The sequence below is a fragment of the Dasypus novemcinctus genome, chromosome X (genome assembly GCF_030445035.2).
Source record: "Dasypus novemcinctus isolate mDasNov1 chromosome X, mDasNov1.1.hap2, whole genome shotgun sequence".
NCBI lineage: Eukaryota > Metazoa > Chordata > Mammalia > Cingulata > Dasypodidae > Dasypus > Dasypus novemcinctus.
The window spans coordinates 106,540,202-106,561,486 of record NC_080704.1 but is presented as its reverse complement, the minus strand read 5'-3'; the positions used below and the strand labels follow the sequence as shown (position 1 = coordinate 106,561,486).

Below are 21,285 nucleotides of genomic sequence, written 5' to 3'. Positions count from 1 at the left end.
ATACTCTCCAAAGTTTGCCAGAAACGTGTTTGAGTCAGATTTTGTGGCATCTTGCAAGTACCCTGCAATCAATATATAAAGATTCCTAACCTTGAGCAATCAATTGACATTAAAGAAACTGACTAAAACAGCAACAAAGGCTTACTCTGAGACCCGAGCTCAGTTCATGATGTAATCTCTTTTTACAGCAGAAATCAGAGAGGAAAGATATAAATTTAAGGGCTCTCACTGATTTATTGGAGCCAAAAATACCTATAAACCAGAGGCAAAAATGAGGGGGAACTTCGCAGCCTTAGACATGAAGATTCAAAGATTAAATTGATGTATTTGGGAAAGACTACAGCAGAAATGACTATTTACCACATCTGATATTTATGTGTGTGAAAATTGAAACTGTTGGTTCAAATATTTCTAAGATAGCTGCTCTTTCTTACTTAGTAAAACAAACTTTCTCAAGTCTTTTTTTCATGCCTTTAATCATTTCATAGACTCAAAGAAATGTCAATTGGAAGAAGTCTTTTAGGCTTCAACCCTCTTCTTTTTTGTAGATGATGAAGCTGGGACCCTGAATGGTGAAAAAAATTGGCCTAATGTGACAAGTCTGTGGCAGTGCAACTTGTTCTACTTTGTAGACACATATATAGTGAGAGACAGTGGTTCACTTTTATTTAATAATACCTTCGATTTTCTCTAAACTGATTCCTCTACCTTCCCTTGCCTCATGAAACAACTCTCCAAACTTGGAAACTGTATTGGGATCCCAAATCTATGGCCTTTCTGTCTCATGTTCTGACATGGCAGAAGTGTGGGAGAATTTAAAGGAGACTGGACGTCATTAGTATATGAAGTGATTATACTCCTACTTCTCTGTCTTCTCCCCACCCAGACTCAAAGAAGAGCCGAAATCTCTTGATATGACCTTGCTTTCCAGATTTCCAGTATTTATCCAGACAGTTTCCTCCAAATTTCAAAAAATTTTATTTTGAAAGAATGAAAGAAATAAGACAGAGGTATCAATTACCAAGAACAATGACACCGAAGAAAATACAATTCATACTCTTCCCCCAACACAATCCCCCACCACTTCCCCCATCCCTGGCATATTAATATTAAACCACCAAAGCAATCTAACAAAGAGAAAAAGCAGTATGTAATGAAAAAAAGCAAATTTTCATACTGCTCAATCCAACTAACCCATATCAAATGTCCTTTGCCCAACAAACTCCACCCACCGGAATGATAAAGAGGTGTAGAGGAGACACCCCCGTGGGTGATTGGGAACTCTGCCTACTCTAGCAAAATGCAGTAAAGAATCAATAGGACTTGTGGATCTGTTTGGTAGAGAAACACTGGATACAACCCGTCTGTCAAATTTCAGATGATCAAGAGAACACCTAGGGTTTGAGATACATATATTTCTAATAGGACTAATCCCTGCTCCCTCAACTGCAACAATGGAGCAGCTGCCAAATCTTGGTTAGCTGCTGAGAATAGTGGAAGTGTGGAAGCTTCTGGGTTAAGAAAGTCCTAAAAAGATGTCTGTAATGGGTTTACTGCTTTAGTTTCAATCTGTGAGTAAAGGGGCTTAGTAGGTTGAGCTTGGACAAAGGCAAGATGAAACCTCCTATTTTATCTCTTGAAAATTTAGACTATGTTGACTGTACATATCTCTTGTTTTAATTAAACTCAATATAGAGTATTTAAATTTTAAACCATTGAAGTGGATATTAATTTTCCATATAACCCAGTATCTCAAACTGAAGGAACTTTTTCTTAAAGTGGTAAGTTTACATTTTCAGCTTAATCTATTGAGGGATCCCCCCCCCCCCATGGGAATACATCACCTATTTATACCAGAATTATGTAGGGTTCTCTTTGTATGAGGTCTGTTTTATTCTGCCTTTGCTGGAATCAATCTATAAAGGGAAGTTTACCTGTGCAAGATTAGTTCAAAATCAGAGACTTTTCCTTTGCATGTGTGTGTGTGAAAACACACACAGGGTAGTTAATACATTTTCCCACACATAATCTCACAGTCACGTGCTTGCTGGAGTCCATTTCACAAATACACTTCAATAGTAGCCATATACATGTACATGCAGCAAGATGTGAGAGTTGCCCCGAAGTGATTAAGGTGGTGCACATATGTCTATATGGGGAGGTCATTTAGGGTATAAATGTACACAAGCCAGTAGGGTCATTGCTTTGCAGATTATATTTTCCCCCTTCCCCCAAGATAAATAAATCAGATGAAAAACACACATTGATATCAGTTGGAGGCAACTGCCTGGAAAGTCCACTTTTTGGACTTCTGCTTTCCTATGATACTTTCACTTTGCCCTGGGGGGCCTTCTCATACAAGGAGGGCTGCTCCACAGCCTTCCCTGGCAAGGGCTTCTTCTCAGAAGACCGGTCTTCAGGCTTTCGGGCAATCAGCAGGCGGCAGGTAAGCAGGATACCAAATACCAAGGCATGGGCATAGCGTTTGAGAGGATCGCCGACCAGCTGGTGGAAGAACAGCACAGCCAACACAAGCAAGAGTAGGAAGAAGTTGGCCACATCTTTGGGACGCCCAGGGACAAGGGTCATGACGATACCGCAGGCCACCTCAAGAGCTCCAATGCTTTTGCGGAGGAGAATGGAATTGATTCCCATTTTCTTCAGCAGAGGGAGGGCTCGGACATAACTCTTGTAAGCACGTTTCTAGAGTGGAAATACCATAAGGAAATCACTGCACTAACCATGACTTTAACATTAGAATGATGAAAACACAAAGCAAGGTCCTTCCTCACCACCTTTCCTCTTCCACACCAGCCAAGGATTTTCCCATTTCTTTGCTGTGTCACCTAAACGAAAGCCTTTGTAACTAAAAGCAAATAATTTCCTGAGATCTTTGTGATTTAAAACTCACAACACCAACTGGAATAAGGCAGATAATTTGGTTTTATAGTTAATATTTTTTGATTTTCCAACATAACCTTAAGAATTTGCAAGAAAATAACACATAACTGGTATGTGTTAATCACATCAATATTTTCCAAACCCAGATGCATATGAATATCAACCAAAATGAAAAAAGGCAAGGCACATCATGGCAAAGCTTCGCTAATTTATACTTCCCTAAGTTGGGATCTTTGATCATTCAGAAAAGTGCTGAGCCAACATTTACATTTGTGAAATTAAAAAAAAAAAACTTAAGTGTTTGCTAAGCAAATATAAAAATAAAAATGCGTACAAATATTAGTCCCTTTTCTGTTTTTGAAATATGGTAAGACAAAATTATTCCCCTGTTCATTGAGGTAAATTCCCAGACCTCTATGAGACAAATTCACTAATTTTAGTTCAAATTCACTCATTCATTTTAATTCAACAAATATTTACTGAACAATAACTGTTATGTATTGAGGAGATAAAAATGAGTAAGAGTGGGTGAAGAAGCTCTTGGTCTAGTAGAGGGAAACAGGTAGAGTAGATAACATTACAAAGCAACAAGGTTAATGTTATACAATAGAGGTATGCGCAAGGGAGACATAGGACAGAGGAAAGAATCATGGGATATATTACAAAGTAATAAAATTAGATTTATCTTAGAGTAATTATTAATTCATATTTTTCTATTTCAGATTGGTCTGATCCTCATTTTGGAGTAAACGGATGAAATTTCACCAAGAGTCTTGTTGGACTGGTTCCCAGCTTCATTTTATTAAGTATCCATTGTGAATAATATAGGTACTCTAGGTGCTCTAGGGTGATTATTCAAAGGCCCTGCCTTCCAGACACTTGCAGTTTATAAGGGGAAGAACAGATACTGTATTATAAATACATAAGTGCAATAAAGCATTGTGAATACTGGATAAAATTATGTAGTGGGTATGGGTGAGGCATGTCAAAGGAAATGGTAGAGTCTTCCTAGAGGAAGGCTGTAAAAAGCTGGAGTGAAATCTTAAGAGATGAGCATTTGTTTACAAGATCAGTAAGTGAGGGAAGGGCATTGCAGGCAAAGGAAGCTGGATGAGAAAAGGCCATGAAGCACAAAATAGACTGGTTTGTTGACAACATTGCTGCAGCTCAGCATAGGTTGAGGGAGGGAGGGAAAGAAAGTGACATGAAATGGGAGGTAGATATGAATCAGATTATGGAGAAAATACATGTTATGCTATGACACTGGACTTTATAAATAAGAGGGAACGACATAATCGATTTGCTTCTTATGAAGGTCCTTCTAGAAATAATATGGAAGATGGATTTCGAGTGGCATGCCTGGGAGGAAGGAGTCCAGGTGAGAGACTAGGTAGTCATAGTGAGGAAAGAGGGAAGAGGACAGATTCAGGGATAATTTGAATGCAAAATCAACAGAACTTGTTGTTTTATTAGACTTGGACACTGAGGGAAAAGGAGTCAAGAAAGATTTTCAGACTTAGATGCCTGGGTGTTACCATTCTCCAAGTTTGGGGATGTAGTAGGAGGAACAGGTTGAGTGGGGGACAGGAAGCAGGGAGAAACAAGGAATTCAATTTGAGGATTTTTGAGTTGAAGTATCTCTAAGATAGACATCTAAATGAACATGCCTGGTTGGCAACTCAGTAAGAAAAGTATGAGCTAAAGATACAGAATGGATAATCACCAGTATATAATATAGGAGTGGATGAGATTGCCCAGGGAGAGTGTGTACAGTGAGGAAAATTGTGTGGCAGGACATTTAAGGAATCAGAAGAAGAGAATCCACAAAGCAGACAGAAGAAAGTATGCTCAGAAAAGTAAGAGGAAAACCAGGATAGACAGGGCCATGGAGGCCAGGAATTTCAGGAAGAAACTAGTCAAAAGCACCAGATGTAAGACAAGTATTTTAAGAATCAGGCAGAAAGCAACTTGACCACTCAGAAGTATCTGGCACTTAAAATAGTGTTCCGGACACTCTAGGTTGGAACAAATGTTGTTATTTCTTCTCACTTCTAGAAAGTGAAAGTCCCTTTATTTCATGGATTAATCACCGTGAGTGGTACAAGATAATCCTCTCTGAGGACTGTTAAAAGACCGATGGTTAAGTGAAAAAAACATGGGTTTGGATTCAAACAGACTTGGTTTCATATCCCAGCTCTGCCACTTTCTAGTAATGCATCTGTGGGCAAATTATTTGACCTCTCTGAGCTTCCATTTTTTCCTGAGCAGGACTGGGATGAAGGTGAGGTGAATAAGGAAACTTGCCATGCCTACAAAACTTAAGGGGGGCACCATAAAACTCATTAATCAAGATAATTAATATCCATGGTGAAAAAATTTTCAAATTTTAAAATAAAAGCAGGATCTGATCTTGTACATGCATGATCCTGCTTCACTTACCTCTCCCTAATCCAAGCCCTGTCAGGTCCTGTCTTTATTTACAATTTCACCTCACCCAAGTCCCTATCCTATTCCTGAACATGTGGGAAATACAGTGTTAGTTGTTCTTTCTTCCTCTTCCCATCTTGGGTAAAATCACAGATTTTCAGAGTGAAATTTAGAGAGAAGTTGACCAGTAGACAGAGTGAGCTTTAGGCTGAGCCAACCCAGACCAATGAGGAACAGAGCTAAGATAAGGGTTAGGCAACCTGATCGTGGTAAAATCCTGCCCCTTTCCTTCCACTATTAACCTAGATAACAACCTGTCCCTTCCCGACCCCCTCTGCATTCTGTTGATGATAGCTGAGGACGTCAGGGAAAGAAATATATACCAAGAGACTTTTAAGTAAGAACCATTTCTAATTAACACCACCATCCTTCCTGTGTGTCATTTCCTAGATCCAAAATGTAAACTTCTGACATGATGAACACAGGAGGCAAGATGAATTTCTTGCAGTCAGTTATGAGCCAAGACTTCCAGATGCTGACTGAGTTGCTTCTCGAAGTGTTGTTGTTGTTTTTTTATTAAGGCTAGCCACCCATCATTTAAGAATAGATTCTTACTTACAATGGAGTGTGTAGCCCTTGGGCCCAAGTCCAGGTCTTTAAATCACCTTCCTATGACTTTAGTGATCTTTTTTTCACCCCATTTGGTGTAACTCCATATTACTTTTTCAGTTGTTTAGCTCGCCTCTTAAACTGCAGCTATAGTTATTTTTATGCAGCTGTTACCTCTTTTTCTACTCTTTTTCTCAAGAGGAAACTGCATGTAGACAAGCCATTTCACCAAATCTTTAGTTCAAACCTGAGCAGGTACAGTCCTGCCTCCAGGACTCCAGACAGGCAGTATTTAGTTTGTCAGACAAAGAACTAAGCATGAATGGGTCTTTATATGATAGGAAACCCTTTATTTCTTCTCCTGGCAAGTAGGATAGGGATATCAAAAAAATCCTACTATTCCTAGCCCCATCATTAAGCTTGGTCTAGGCCATCCCAATTCTAACAATAGAAGGGTCACATGTCTTGAGACTATAGTAACTAGGTATCTAAAATCCTTAATTGAACTGATACGAAGAATAAAGAGAGTTGACTGACTTACTCTCCCAAAATGCTCTTGCATTTCACTTTGTTAGATCTGTTTCCTTTCCATGGCAACCAGTTTCCTTATAGAGAAAGAGAAGGGTATAGCCAAATGTTACAGATCTCTTCAATCAAAGGCAATCATCCAGCAATATCCTTGGACTGGGACTCTTAAGCTAAATTCCAATCTTAATTTGCCCATAAATTGCTTGGAGAAAATTACTTATTACCTCAGTTTCCATTTTTGCTTAAATTTTAAAAGTATTTTGGAGAATTAGGCAAAGAATCATAGCATCATAGTATCAACTGGTGGCCACACAAGCATTTTATCATTAACAAACCACACAATTAGAAATCCATACATTTTCAAGCCACAGTAATTATTTTAGTAATAGTGGGGAATAAAGCAGGTCCATTCTTATGGCATGAAGACATGTAAATCAGATGTGAGTCAAAGGATATGGAGCCTTTCTTTAGTCATACCTTTTTCTTTTTGCCATTTATTCTTTACAACACTACTTAGGGTCCATGACATTAAACATGAACAGCTCAAAACTGTTTAATAGCATTCATCCTTAGTTACAATTAACAATGACCAGAGCCAGCAGCTACCAGGAAAAAAAATGGGAAGAGAGGGCATGTGGTTAGGTCCATCAGTCCACATATGCCGATTAGGTAAAAGAAAAAATAATTTGGCTAATATACTGTATACTGCCATTTATATAGAGTTCAGAAACAGACAAAACTAATCTGTGTTGTTGGTAGTCAGAATAGTAATTAACCTTGAAGGGGTTAGTAATTGGAAAGGGTAATGAGGGAGGTTTCTGAGAGGCTGATCATGTTCTGTTTCTTCACATAGGTGCTAGTTACAAAGGAGTTCTCTGAAAATTCACTGAACTGTACACTGAATTGATGTGCATATTTTGGAATGTATGTTACACTTCAATAAAATTTACAGGAAAAAATTATATGAAAGCAGAAGATGGCACTGACAAAAATATATTTTGGTTAAAAATCTCAGCCTGGTTGATATCTTACAATATAAAGTCTACAAAAAGTCTGCAAAATTTACTGGCTTGTGCTTTTGCTCAATCTTTGTAGGAAAAAAAAGTCACATGTAAATCACAGGTCATTTTCTAAATGTAGTAAGAGTCATGGAATATTTAATTGCTAATGATCCATGTGAATGAAAAACACCTTGTAAGTAATTCTACTTTCCACTAGTATATTAAGGCCCACCTAAAGAGGAAGTCGGCAACCCTGATCCTACTAATCAAAGTGGATCCCTTCTAGATTGCATCTTAGAGGAGAAATTTCTCTCTCATGTCAAAGATCACTCTGAAACAAACTAGCTGTTGGCAATATTGAGAGGCTCCCAGCTCCCTGGCATAAATTCCAATGTACAGTTTAGTTTGTGACAGCTAACTGTGTGAATTAAGCAAAGCCACTTCACATGTCAGGGTCTTAGTTTCCTCTCTGCAGGAATAAACTTACTGTCCCATCTCAGAGTAGTTGAAAGCATCAGTGAATTACTAAAGTATTACTTAGTTGGAAAGTAATTAATGGCAACTATTGGTAGCTCATAAAAGATTACCTATAACATTAAATCAACTGCTGAAACATATCAGGAGTGTTTCCTCAGCATGACACAAACAAGAGGGCATTTAACTACAGGTAAGCAAATCAATCAAATCAATAGACCTTTACTATGAGGAGATGCAAAGAAGTAGAGACTTGCCCTGTCATCCTCAAGGCCAAAATCCCTTGGCTTCATTGTGATGGGAATTTGGTGTGTTTTTGCTATTCCATTTGTGGCCCCCTGTGCTTACAGTGTGAAACCACTGTTAAAAAGAGCTGAATACCAAATTTAGAGCAAGTCAGCCACTCATATGTTCCCAGTCACTGCAAAGAAAACTGCTTAGCAGCACTTGTAAGGTGCTGTCTCCTAATTTCAAGTGAATTAATGATGGCATTTAGCCCAGGGAGTGGTGGGTCATATTGAATTCATACGGCATTTAGTGTACTGTCTAATATCACTTGCCAAATCTGGAGGAGATATTAATGGAGTTGACTGTGTTCATTCCACAGCAGTTTAAGTGTGGATTTTTTAGTCTTAGCTGACTGCATAAAAGCCTGTTCACCAGGGCACATGAGAATAGCATCTTGCTCTTCTAAATGCCTTATTTCAATTCTTTTAACTGGCCATTCAAATTAGGCCGGGAACCACTGCATAAAATAGGATCAATTATCATCATCTCATTGAGAGCATTTCTTAAACACCTACTGTATGCAAGCACTGGACCAGATACTTTGATATATTATCTCTGTTAGTATTCACAACAACTTTCTGAGAAAAGTATTATTTCCATTTTACAGATGAGGAAACTGAGACTCCAAGAGGGCTAGGACTTTGAACCCAAGCCTGTGTAATTCCAATGACTGGACTCTCTCTACTAACCTTTTCTGGCTTCCCCATTAAAGACAGGAAAGAAGTATACAGTCATTTGTCTGGTTGGTTTCTAGCAGCAATTCTCCCTGGAGGGGATCACACATAAGTACCACACTAATATTTTTAGAACAAGAAATATATATAGGCAGAAAAGAAAAGCAAAACAAAATCTAAATTTGAAAAATTGGTTTCCAACTAAAACAAAACCCCAAAATATGGACTGGTTCAGATGAACCAGTACAGAAAAGGAACAAGAATGTGCCATACATTTTTAACAATCAATTGTAGGATCTGCCATACAATAAAACAGTTGTAACCATTAGTGACTCTTCTACTGGAAATATTCTGTCATGGACTTGGCTCCTACTCTCTGTTCCCACAGCATACCCTATGACTTGGGTAGGTCATTACACTTGCTCTTCTTAAATTTATCCATCAGTAAAATAAGACTAGCTAATAAAATGAACATACCTCATAAGATATATATTTTTAAAGATTTATTATTTATTTTTCTCCCCTCCCCCCCCCATTGTCTGCTCTCTGTGTCCATTCACTGTGTGTTCTTCTGTGTCCACTTGCACTCTTGGCAGCACTGGGAATCTGTGTCTCTTTTTGTTGAGTCATCTTGCTGCGCCAGCTCTCTGTGTGTGTGGTGCCACTCTTAGGTGGGCTGTGCTTTTTTCATGCGGGGGGGCTCAATGTGGGGCGCACTCCTTGCACTTGGGGCTCCCCTATGCTGGGGACACCCCTGCATGGCTCCAGCACTCCTTGCATGTGGCAGTGCCACACATGGGCCAGCGCACCACATAGGCCAGGAGGCCCTGGGTTTGAACCCTTGACCTCCCATATGGTAGGCGGATGCTCTATCAGTTGAGCCATGCCCGCTTCCCTCATAAGATATTTTAAAGAACAAATAACCTTAAAACAACAGCAGCAACAACACTGAGACCGTATTGGGGAAAAAAGCCACTGCAGTCAATACATGACTAACCCCACTGATAGAGAGGAATCACTCTTAAATGGAAAATGGAACATCCTAGAAATCATCCCACTGATTAAGGGTTGGGGTTCTGAGGGGGTGTGGCTTCCTTCTAAGAAGCAAGAAATGTTCCTGAACTGTATAATCAAGAGCCAACCAGAGAAATCTGAAAGGTGATGACCAGCCAAAATAATGCTACAATGACTCACTCATTCACCCATCCATTCAGTAAATATATATTGAGAATCTTCTTTGTATTACAAATGAATTTTCCTCCCTTTCCTATAGGTTCAAAATAAAGCTGGGTCAAGTCCTGGCACTATGAAGTGGGCCCTATGCCAGAGGGACATCTCTAGCCTGTGGTCCAATGCTCAGTACAGGAGGGGATCCTGGAAAAGAGCAGTCTGAAAATCCTTTTCAATCCTTATACTACTATGAAGTCTACCTTCCCAGTTAGATATAGTCCTTCCAGTCCCTCCAGAGGCCCTGGAGCACAGAAGCATATACATGCATGCACACACACAAACACAGTGGGTCTATTCTGCTGTATTAAATTACACCTATGTAAATATGTGCCAATGTACAATATAAAATCTTCAAATGTATTTCTTCTGTCTCTCACTGGATTGCAATAGACAGCTCCACTCCCTAGGAAGAAATCAATACAGCCATTTGTGGCCAATCATCCTTGGGAGCTCCTGCCAAGCTGGTAAGAAGCCTCTGGGTGACTCCATCTTAGTTAGCCAACAGAGCCTAACACTGTCATTAGGGAGCAGCTTTGGGGGTTTCTAAAGAAGCTGACCAGGTTTGGGGAACAGAGAGTATACTGAAGAAGGATACTATGTCTCTAAGGAAAGATAAAGCTAAAAAATACCTAAGGCATGCACACACACACACACACATATATATAAATATTTGTATATATGAAAAGTAAAGAAATGCAACTGCATATTTGTTATTTATAATCTGTCTTTAATACCCAAATACTACCTCAAGGCAAAAATATAGTGGTATTTCCCCTATACCCTGTCCCTCTGTCTCCATGCTCTTCGAGCCTTTTAGTGGCTTCTGCTGTTTCACCCCCCCCCCCCCCCCAATATAGGCTGCCTTGGATATTCATTTTGACCTGATTTCAATTCCATCTGGCCAACATGCTGGGAGCAGGGGAGGGGTGAAGGAGAAGCACATTAGGATCTATCACTGGGGGTTAGAACTGGGCCCTTGAGTCTCAGGAACCCTCCCTTCATCCCAGGTTGATCCCATGGTGAGGGACACATGAAAAGATCATGTCTCAGCTCAAACCCTGAGAGAGAAGCCACAGATGCCTACAAACATTTTCTGAGCATCTACAGTTTGCTAGTCTCCATTTGCAGCTCATGTTGAGGAGCTCTGGAAGGCTCTGCAGTGGGCTCCAGGAGAGCTATCTATTCCTCTCAACGTGTGAGGCTATTCCTCCCTGCCTCAGCCTTAATAGTCCCTCTTGCCTCTTTTCTTTCTTTTCTTTTATTCCTCCACTAATTGCCTTTCCTTCTTGACCTTGAGAGCCCAGTAATGGGGTTCCCCTCAAGATTGGCAGTCTGGAAGAACCAGTGAGAAGCAGTAAGAAGCAGATTCCCTTCAGCTGGGGTGGGGAAATGAATAGGCAAAGTGACAGGTATCCTCTGCCATCTCCTAGTACTCCACAGCATAAGAGCAAGTCCTCATCACACCCAACTGGGGAACGCAACCCAGCCCCCAGGTTGCAGAGGAGATGTTTTGGCCAGTCACCTTCGGTGGTTATAACTCTGTAGAGATCCTGGCCCTGGGCATCCACAGGAGGCAAGATGGGGATTAAGGACTTGTTTGCAGGAGAGAAAAAGCAGACCTTGCAGATTTTACAGATTAATCTCAAAAAAAAACTCCAGCTCTCCCTTAAGAGAAGCGGAAGAAGCAGGCACTCGGTGACCTTTATGTGGGCCAAGACTGCTTTGTCTCAAGGATACAGATACATACCCAGGTGACTAGGGGAATACTATCTATCAGTCATACCCAGGTGACTAGGGCAATACTATCGGTCTCTGCCTGGGGTAAAGAATACCTAGCCAGCCCCTAAAATCTGCTTGCTTTTATAGCCCATTCTCCCCTAGTTCTTTCCTTCCTTCCCCTTTGTTCTTCCCCAAGATAAACTCTCCAGCTTGCTATAAACTCTTAGCTCCAAGGGAAGGAATCAGACTTGCAGACTGGTTGCCTGGACTTTTGCTGTGGGCTGGAAGGAGGGAAGGGCTTGTACCAAAGACAGGTGTTACACAGGTCTCAGCCTCCGGGTTTACCGGAGGGTGGGGGTTGCTTGCTGGGCAGCCCCTCCCCCAACGGGTATTCAGAGGCCCCAAAACAGTTGCTCCCGGCATAATCCACAAATGAAACCGCTCTTGCCCAGCTGCTCTTGCGAACTGCAAAGTTGTTGGGCAAAAGAGAGGGGTCCGGGCTGGGAATAGGGGTTAAGGGAATTGGACTTTAGAGTGAGAAGGGTAAAGAGTGAGAAGGATAAGAAGGGGTGAGGTATTCGCAATCCCTTGAGAGTGGGTTCCTTCTCACCCATTTGCTTCACTTACCATCTCATTGTAGGCATCCTTGCTGAGCCTGGGAGTCAACTTGATAGTCCCCATGAAAACGAAGAAGAGTCCCAGGGCCACAGAGAGGGCCACGACAGTTACGGTTCTGGGGGATGCCATGGGGTCGCCAAGGCAGGTCCAAACTAATCCTGCTTTGCGCACCCTGTCTGTCCAAGGCGCAGGCAGTTAACACATAGAGCTAGAGGGACGCTGCGGAGGCAGCTGGCAGCTAGAATGACAAAGGGAGAGGAGGAAGCTCGAGAGAAAAATTGAGAGATCGAGATTGAACCTCTCTCACTACAACAATCGCTGGGTCCTAATGCCCTACGCTTGCGCCTCACTGGCCAAAAGCGCAGTCTGAGGTTAAATGAAGCCCTAAGCTGTGGCGAATACGTCAAGTCTTAAACGCAGAGAAAATCGATTTTACTTCAAATTTGGTCATTGAGGGCCCCTAGAATAAGGAATTAGGAAGAGTTTCTTTCTACTCCTTCCCACTAGGTGCATTTTTCCTCTCCTCCCTCTACCTTCCTCTAGTTATTCATTCCCTTTCTTTACCTCCTCAGTTATCTCTCCTCTTTTCCCTTTTCTTAAAGCAAGTTAGTATTCAGAGAGTGGTTGATTTCTGAAGTTGGTAATACTCGAGGATAAAACTGAGAAGTTGTCAGGCTTGACTGCTGCCAAAGGAGGTTTTGTTGGTTTTTTTTGTTTGCTTTTTTAAGATACCGGGGCCGGGGATCGAACCCGGGACCACCCCCGTGGGAAGCAGATGCACAATCCCTTGAGTGACATCTGCTCCCCAACTCTAGAGTCTTAAATTTGGCATTCGAGGCCCTCCACATTTCGACCAGTCTGTCTGGAGACATATATTCCAATATTTCCCACTGTTCCTTGCCACTCCTCATCTACTATCTACTCTTGTCCCCATTCAATCTGAGCCTTCCCACTTTCCCCACCTTCGGCCATGCTCTTTATTCATTCCACCACACTTCTTCTTTTTAAATATATCTTTTTATTTTTTAAAAGATACTTAAATAGCATAAAAAATATATAAGGGATTCCTGTATGCCCCACTCCCCACACCTCCCACCCTCCCCCACATTAACAACTTCTTTCATTAGTTCACCACTCTTCATTTACACTCAACCTTTTCTTCAATGTCACCTCATCCATAAAGCCTTTCCTTCTTCTGACTTCCAATAATAATAGTCAATATTTATTGATTGTTTATTACGTTCCAGCCACCATCATTTGTATGTATTAACTCTTTTTGCCAGTGCTGTGAGCTAGGTATGAGTCCCCATTTTATCGATGGGACATTGAGGCACAAGGAGGTTACATAATTTGCCTAAGATTACACAGCTAGAAAATGAAGAGCCAGGATTCAAACCTAGGCAGTCATCATTTCTAGAGCCCAGTCTCTTAACCATTGCTCTACTGCCTCTCCTATAATATTTTGTACCATTAGTATGATATTTACTTGATAAAGATTAGCACTGGCATTATACACATGCTCACATACCCACACATAACTTTTGGGAGGCAGTATCGATTAGGGAAGAGAGAACAAAGTCAGACCCAGAAGATCCAAGGTTTGAATCCCAGCTCTGCCACTGTCTGTGAGACCTTAGATAAATCAATGAATGTCTCTGGGCCTCCAATTTCCACATATGTAAAATGCTGACAAAAAATCCTGCCTCAAAGGGTTGTTCTGAGAATCCCATATTCGTAAATTGCCTATCACAGCATCTTACATACTGGATGGAACGTGGGAGAGTGTGGGCTATGATGTGGACCATTGACTATGGGGTGCAGTGATGCTCAGAGATGTACTTACCAGGTGCAATGGATGTGTCACGATGATGGGAGAGAGTGTTGCTGTGGGGGGAGCGGGGGGTGGGGGCGGTGGAGTTGAATGGGATCTCATATTTTTTTAATGTAATTTTTAAAAATAAATAAATAATTTTAAAAAATTGAAAAAAAATAAGGACTCAGTGATGCAGTTCTTGTCTTGCTACTTCTGTCTTCTTTATCAATTTCACAATGAAATTAGATTATAAGTATTTAAGAGGTAGGTGCCACTTCTATATACTCCCTGTAGTACCCACCACAATGCCTTTTGTTTTTTTTTTTGTTTTGTTTTTTTTTTAATGCCCAAAAGCATATTTATTTTATTCTCCCCACCTCCACTCCAGCAAAAATGGTTCATGGCTCTTTATTGTTCTTAAATGAAGTCTCAACTTTCTGCCTTCGTTTGAAATCAAGACTCCACATTTTGGCCTCAGCTCACCTTGTCTTGCTCACTTTCTAACCTCTTAACTCCTTCCCACTAGTGACCCAGTTTTAAAAACTTTCTTCCCCAGATAGTACACACACACACCAACACACAAACACCCCTACGCATGTAGACACGTATATGCCTACACACACATTCACATGCATATAAACCTGTACACACGCATCTAATACACCCCACACACATCCCTGCACTCCCACAGTCCTGCATAATTTCCTACCACTACACCAACCCACACACAACACCCAGCACACACACCCCTCCATAAACACACGTATGTATTCCAACACACACTCAAGCCCTGCACACACATCTACATACACACACCTCTGCACACCCAACTACATAAACACAAAAACACACACCCAAGGCCCATACAAATACTATTCCTGCACATCCATTTCACATATTTACTATACATGCACACATACTGGCATGTACATGTATACCTGCCTGTGCGCACACACTCACTCATAACTAGGCCAGTATCTGTTTGTATATGGATGAAAAGGGGAAGAATTGGAATGAATTTGATCACGTAATCATCCCAGTGAAGGGGCTGAAGGATATTTTCTTTGTTAAATTCTTTTTTTTTTTTTTTAATTTTTTTTTAATTTTTTTTTAAATTTTTTTATTTTTTATTGACTTTGTAATAATATTACATTAAAAATATATATGTGAGGTCCCATTCAACCCCACCCCCCCACCCCCCCTCTCCCCCCCCCCAACAACACTCGTTCCCATCATCATGACACATCCATTGGATTTGGTAAGTACATCTTTGGGCACCTCTGCACCTCATATACATTGGTTCACATCATGGCCCATACTCTCCTCTATTCCATCAAGTGGGCCCTGTGAGGATTTACAATGTCCGGTGATTGCCTCTGAAGCACCATCCAGGGCAGCTCCATGTCCCAAAGACGCCTCCACCTCTCATCTCTTCCTGCCTTTCCCCATACCCTTTGTCCATTATGTCCACTTTTCCCAATCCAATGCCACCTCTTCTATGTGGACATTGGATTGGTTGTGTCCATTGCACCTCTATGTCAAGAGGAGGGTCAGATTCCACCTGGATGCTGGATGCAATCCTCCCATTTTCAGTTGTAATCACTCTAGGCTCCATGGTGTGGTGGTTGTCCTTCTTCAACTCCATCTTAGCTGAGTGTGGTAAGTCCAATAAATCAGATTGTAGGTGCTGGAGTCTGTTGAGGCTCAGGATCTAGCTATCACATTGTCAGTCCAGAGATTCAAATCCCCTAAATATATCTTAAACCCCAACATTAACTGCACCTCCAGCACATTAGCATGAAAGTCTTATGAAGGGAGATCCCATCTGAGTCCAGATTCATCACACATAAACACCATTTCCAAAGAGGGGCCATCTGCCCTGGTAGTTAACCCCATCGGCCATGACCATAACTCCCATGGGTCTCTTTAGCCCTCAAAGGAACCAGTATCTGGGGGTTGTATCTGCTTTATCTGTCTCTCTGACTCTGCTCAGTTGTGCATGAGGGCAAACCTTCTGCCAGCCTCCAGACTCTTTTTTAGAAACTCGTAGCCATATAAACTCATTTCTCCTTTCCATTTCCCCCTTACTTTAGGTCAAACAGCATTTTAAAGTCATGGTATTTTATGTAGACATGGATATTCTGCTGATCCGCATTGAACCTTCCGTATAAGGTCATTTTCCAGTTGCATCATCAGTTGGTAGTTGATAGTGGTCCCTCGTTGCCAGGGAGGCTCATCCCCGGGTGTCATGTCCCGCGCTGGGGGGAAGGCCACAATGCCTTTTGTGTACCATATCCTCATACATCTTTGTTGGGGATAAAAAGGATGGCTTTAAATGCAAATGCCCCTAGCAGTGGTGACACTTTAAGATTTAGCAATCATTTACATCTTATGATGGAAGGGTTTCAGACTTTTTTGATTATGATTCAACCTATAAATTACTGAGTGCCTACAATATGCGTACAAGTGAGTTAGGCACTGTAGGAATACACATACAAATGAGACATAGACCCTGCTCCCAATGATCTTGTTGTATGGTAGAGTAGGATTTGTTATAAAGGAGGAATTTTTTTCATATACATAACAGAAAGACTGGAAAGAATTTACCAGAATGAAATGTTTAATCCTACATTGAATATGGGCATAAAATGAGCTTTTGGGAGGCACATTCACATAGTTAAGCAACTTGATTATTAAAGAAGAAAATATATATACCCAAAACACATAAATATGTGCATATATATACTCACATATATGCATACACACACATTCATACATAAGAGCTAATATTTAACCTAACTGAGCAATGAGTGGAGTAGCTCTTCAAGTCCTGAGCATGGCCGCAACTAAAATCTGGGTGGGTTGTTTCTCAATTTGCTGCAGCAGCTGCTGCTTTAATTCACTTAAAAGATATGAACACTTAAAAGACTCTTGACACACATTACCAAATTGCTTTCAAGAAAGGAAATTAACCCTCCCATGAGCATTATAGGAGAGTGTAGGAATCACCACATCATATCTGCATTAAGAATTTCATCGTTTCCAATTTTATCTGTTTACAAATTTAAATTTCATTGATTAGAAGTGGATCAGAACATTTTTTCATATATTTATTGGTCATATGTATATTTTCTGTTTATGTCCTTTTTCAATTTTTATTTTGAGTATTGGAGTTTTCTCATTGATTCATAAGAACTCTTTATATATTATACTGATAGTAAGCATTTATCTGCAAACTTGTAAATATTTTTCCCAGTTTGTTTGCCAGTACATTTGATGGAGTCAAATCTAGTAATACCTTTACAATGTTTTTCCATTGCCTTTGTTCTTAGAAAGTTTTTCCAATTTCAGGATTAAACATTTGCCTGTATTTTCCTAATGTTGTTTTGTACTCATTTTTTTTTCCATTTATCAATGTGACTAATTTTGTACTCATTGATTTGTGATGCATCCTTTATTGTATATCAAGTGCTTATCTTTTTATTGGTCAGTTTCAAGGTTTTCTGTTCTGTTCCATTGATTTGTTTGTTGATTCTTGAAACAAACAGTACTACAATGTTTTAAATATTATAACTTATGTATACATTTTAATATCCGATAAGTCAAGTCTCTCACTATTATTATTCTTCTTCAGAAAATTCCTCTGCCTTTCTCCTCCATTCTCCCCTATTTATTCCTTTGGTTGATCTTTGGAATCACTTTATCAAATTAAAATCATTTTGAAGTTTTATTTGAATTGAATTAAAGAGGTAATTACTTTTTAAAAATTATTCTCCTATAGAATTCAGCTTTCCTATCCAGGGAGATGGCATCTATTTCCATTTATTTAAATCCCAGTTGCTGAAAGATGTACAAATGTCCTTGTTTTCTATGTGTAGATCCTAAGACACTATTTTTTTTATTGACTTTGTAATAATATTACATTAAAAATATATATGTGAGGTCCCATTCACCCCCCCCCCACCCCACCTCTCCCCCCCCCCCCCCCCCCCCCAGCAACACTCGTTCCCATCATCATGACACATCCATTGGATTTGGTAAGTACATCTTTGGACACCTCTGCACCTCATAGACAATGGTCCACATCATGGCCCGTACTCTCCTCCATTCCATCCAGTGGGCCCTGTGAGGATTTACAATGTCCGGTGATTGCCTCTGAAGCACCATCCAGGACAGCTCCATGTCCCAAAGACGCCTCCACCTCTCATCTCTTCCTGCCTTACCCCATACCCATCAGCCACCATGTCCACTTTTCCCAATCTAATGCCACCTGTTCTATGTGGACATTGGATTGGTTGTGTCCATTGCACCTCTATGTCAAGAGGAGGCTCAGATTCCACATGAATGCTGGATGCAATCCTCCCATTTTCAGTTGTAATCACTCTAGGCTCCATGGTGTGGTGGTTGTCCTTCTTCAACTCCATCTTAGCTGAGTGTGGTAAGTCCAACAAATCAGATTGTAGGTGCTGGAGTCTGTTGAGGCTCAGGACCTGGCTATCACATTGTCAGTCCAGAGATTCAAATCCCCTAAATATATCTTAAACCCCAACATTAACTGCACCTCCAGCACATTAGCATGAAAGCTAAGACACTATTAAATTCTTTTTAGGGTTATTCTTTAGGATTTTATGCTATTTTTAAATAATCATTGATGGATTTTTCCCCATTATACCTTCTAACTGGTTGTTGCTGGCATTGCTGGCATACAGGAAAAATTTTTTTAAAGATTTATTTATTTTTATTTCTCTCCCCTTCCCTGACCCCCCCCCCCAGTTGTCTGCTCTCTGTGTCCATTCACTGTGCATTCTTCTGTGTTCACTTGTCCTCTTGTCAACAGCACCCAGAATCTGTGTCTCCTTTTGTTGTATCATCTTGCTAAGTCAGCTCTCTGTGCATGCGGTGCCATTCCTGGGCAGGCTGCACTTTTTTCATGCTGTGCAGCTCTCCTTACGGGGCACACTCCTTGCACATGGGACTCCCCTGCGTGGCACAGCACTCTTTGCACGCATCAGCACTGCGCATGGGCCAGCTCATCACAGGGGTCCGGAGGCCCAGGGTTTGAACCTTGGACCTCCCATGTGGTAGGCCTATCTGTTGGACGCCCTATCTGTTGAGCCAAATCCGATTCTCAGGAAAACTATTGATTGGTAGTCAGCCATTTTGCAGAATCTTTTCCGAACTCTCTTGTTAAACCTATGGGTATTTCAACGATTCCCTTGGGTGTTCTGTGTTTAGATAACTGAGTCAACAGCAAATAATGATTTTTGTCCCCCTTCCAATAGTTATACTTCAATTATTTTTCACATCTTATTGTGTTAGTTATAGGCCTGCTTTTTTTGTCTTTATTTTTTTTATATTACATTTAAAAAAATGAGGTCCCCATATACCCCCCTCCCCCTACTCCTCCCCCCATAACAATAATCTCCTCCATCATCATGAGACATTCATTGCATTTGGTGAGTACATCTCAGAGCACCACTGCACCTCATGGTCAATGGTCCACATCATAGCCCACACTCTCCCACATTCTACCCAGTGGGCCATGGGAGGACATACAATGTCTGGTAACTGTCCCTGCAGCACCACCCAGGACAACTCCAAGTCCCAAAAACTATAAGCCTGCTTTTAACATTTGCCTGGCATGGGGCAAAGGTATAAACGGAGGCCCACTTACCACATGCCAAGGAACCATGAGTGGGAACGCAAAGAGAAGCAAGGAAATGGATGCTTATTACTACTGGGAAATGGTCTTTGTTATGGAAGAATCTATTGCTTTTGAGTGAAGAAAGATTTGACAAGTTAATTTGTCTTTTCTCTTACTAACCACTTCTGCTACTTAAATTCTCCGTGCATTCCCAAGTAGCATCTGACTCTGACATCATCAGCAGCCTTACTCATTGCCTTCACAGCATTTGGATTCATTTATCTTTTGTTTCAAGTACAGGGGCAAGAGATATGACTATTCCCCTTAAATTTGATTGACATTAATCACGAAAGCTGAAAGGGTTATATGTTATGCTGGGCCAACATTGAGCACTAGATTCTGAGTGACACAAGTAACCGTGTGGTCTTTAAAAATTTATTTTTATGGATTTGTGATACGAAGGATCCTTTAAACCATGGGCCCCAGGACAGAGGCTCCCCTGCCCAGGTCTAAGGATGGTATTGGATGCTCAGAAAACTATCAAACACCTTTAAACAGCAGCAGCCTAGTTTTGTCCTTGACTTTAATGAGAATTCTTTTAGTTAGTAGAGATATCATTTATTGAGGGCTCAGCATGTACCTAGTGCCATTCTAAGTGCCTTGCATACACAATCTCATTCCTTCCTTACAGCAGTCCTAAAAAGTAGGAACTATTATTATTAGATTTTGATTTGTTAAATAATGTGATTCAAAGTCATAGGGTGTCAGTTCCTGAGTTGGGTTTCAAAATCCAGGTAAGTCTGAAAGCATAAAACCCCATCCCCCCACCCCATGGCTCCCTCATCTTTTGCTCATTGGTAGCACTCCTTGTATGCTTGTTGTTGTTGTTATTGTTGCTTGTTGTTGTTTTTTTCTTTTTTTAGGAAGCACCAGGAACCAATGCAGAAACTCCCATGTGGGAGGCAGGCCCACAACTGCTTGAGCCACATCCACTCCCAAAAGCCCATTTTTTTTTGACTATCACATTTTACTAACTTCCATTTTCTCACCTTTCATAATGTTAGCTATAGGATTGAAAGGAATATTCTTTATCTTTATTTTGCTCTGGATGAAATAGAATATTAGTTTTTTACTCTAACTTGAAACTGAACTGAGATCCAAAACCTGAGTCCCATAAAAATGTTGCCCTCTTTATTGTTTTTTAGAGCCTGAAAAATTAGTTTCTTGATCCATGTCTTTCTTTACATCATAATGCTTACATTTTTGTAGGTATTTGCTTCAACTGAAGAGGTCTCTGGTTGGTGACTACTCTGGGAGTCACAAACTCACTTGCCTACAATGAGTGTACAGTTAATGTAA

The 21,285-nt window shown here is 40.7% G+C and overlaps 1 protein-coding gene across 1 annotated transcript; it reads right to left on the bottom strand.

Moving 5' to 3' along the window:
* Positions 1-954: 954 nt before the first annotated feature.
* Positions 955-12,789, bottom strand: TMEM35A (transmembrane protein 35A). The gene is made up of 2 exons (XM_004447570.5): positions 12,479-12,789; positions 955-2,703 (listed from the first exon to the last, which is right to left on the bottom strand). The coding sequence occupies exons 1-2, from the start codon at positions 12,596-12,598 to the stop codon at positions 2,320-2,322; spliced, it is 504 nt and encodes a 167-aa protein (XP_004447627.2). The 5' UTR covers positions 12,599-12,789; the 3' UTR covers positions 955-2,319.
* Between the last annotated feature and the right edge of the window lie 8,496 nt (positions 12,790-21,285).

Excerpts from the sequence above, each read along its gene's own strand:
- TMEM35A (XM_004447570.5), bottom strand. The coding sequence starts at position 12,598 with ATGGCATCCCCCAGAACCGTAACTGTCGTGGCCCTCTCTGTGGCCCTG. Across the intron at positions 2,704-12,478 it reads AGGATGCCTACAATGAGATG|AAACGTGCTTACAAGAGTTA; the intron begins GTAAGTGAAGCA and ends TTTCCACTCTAG.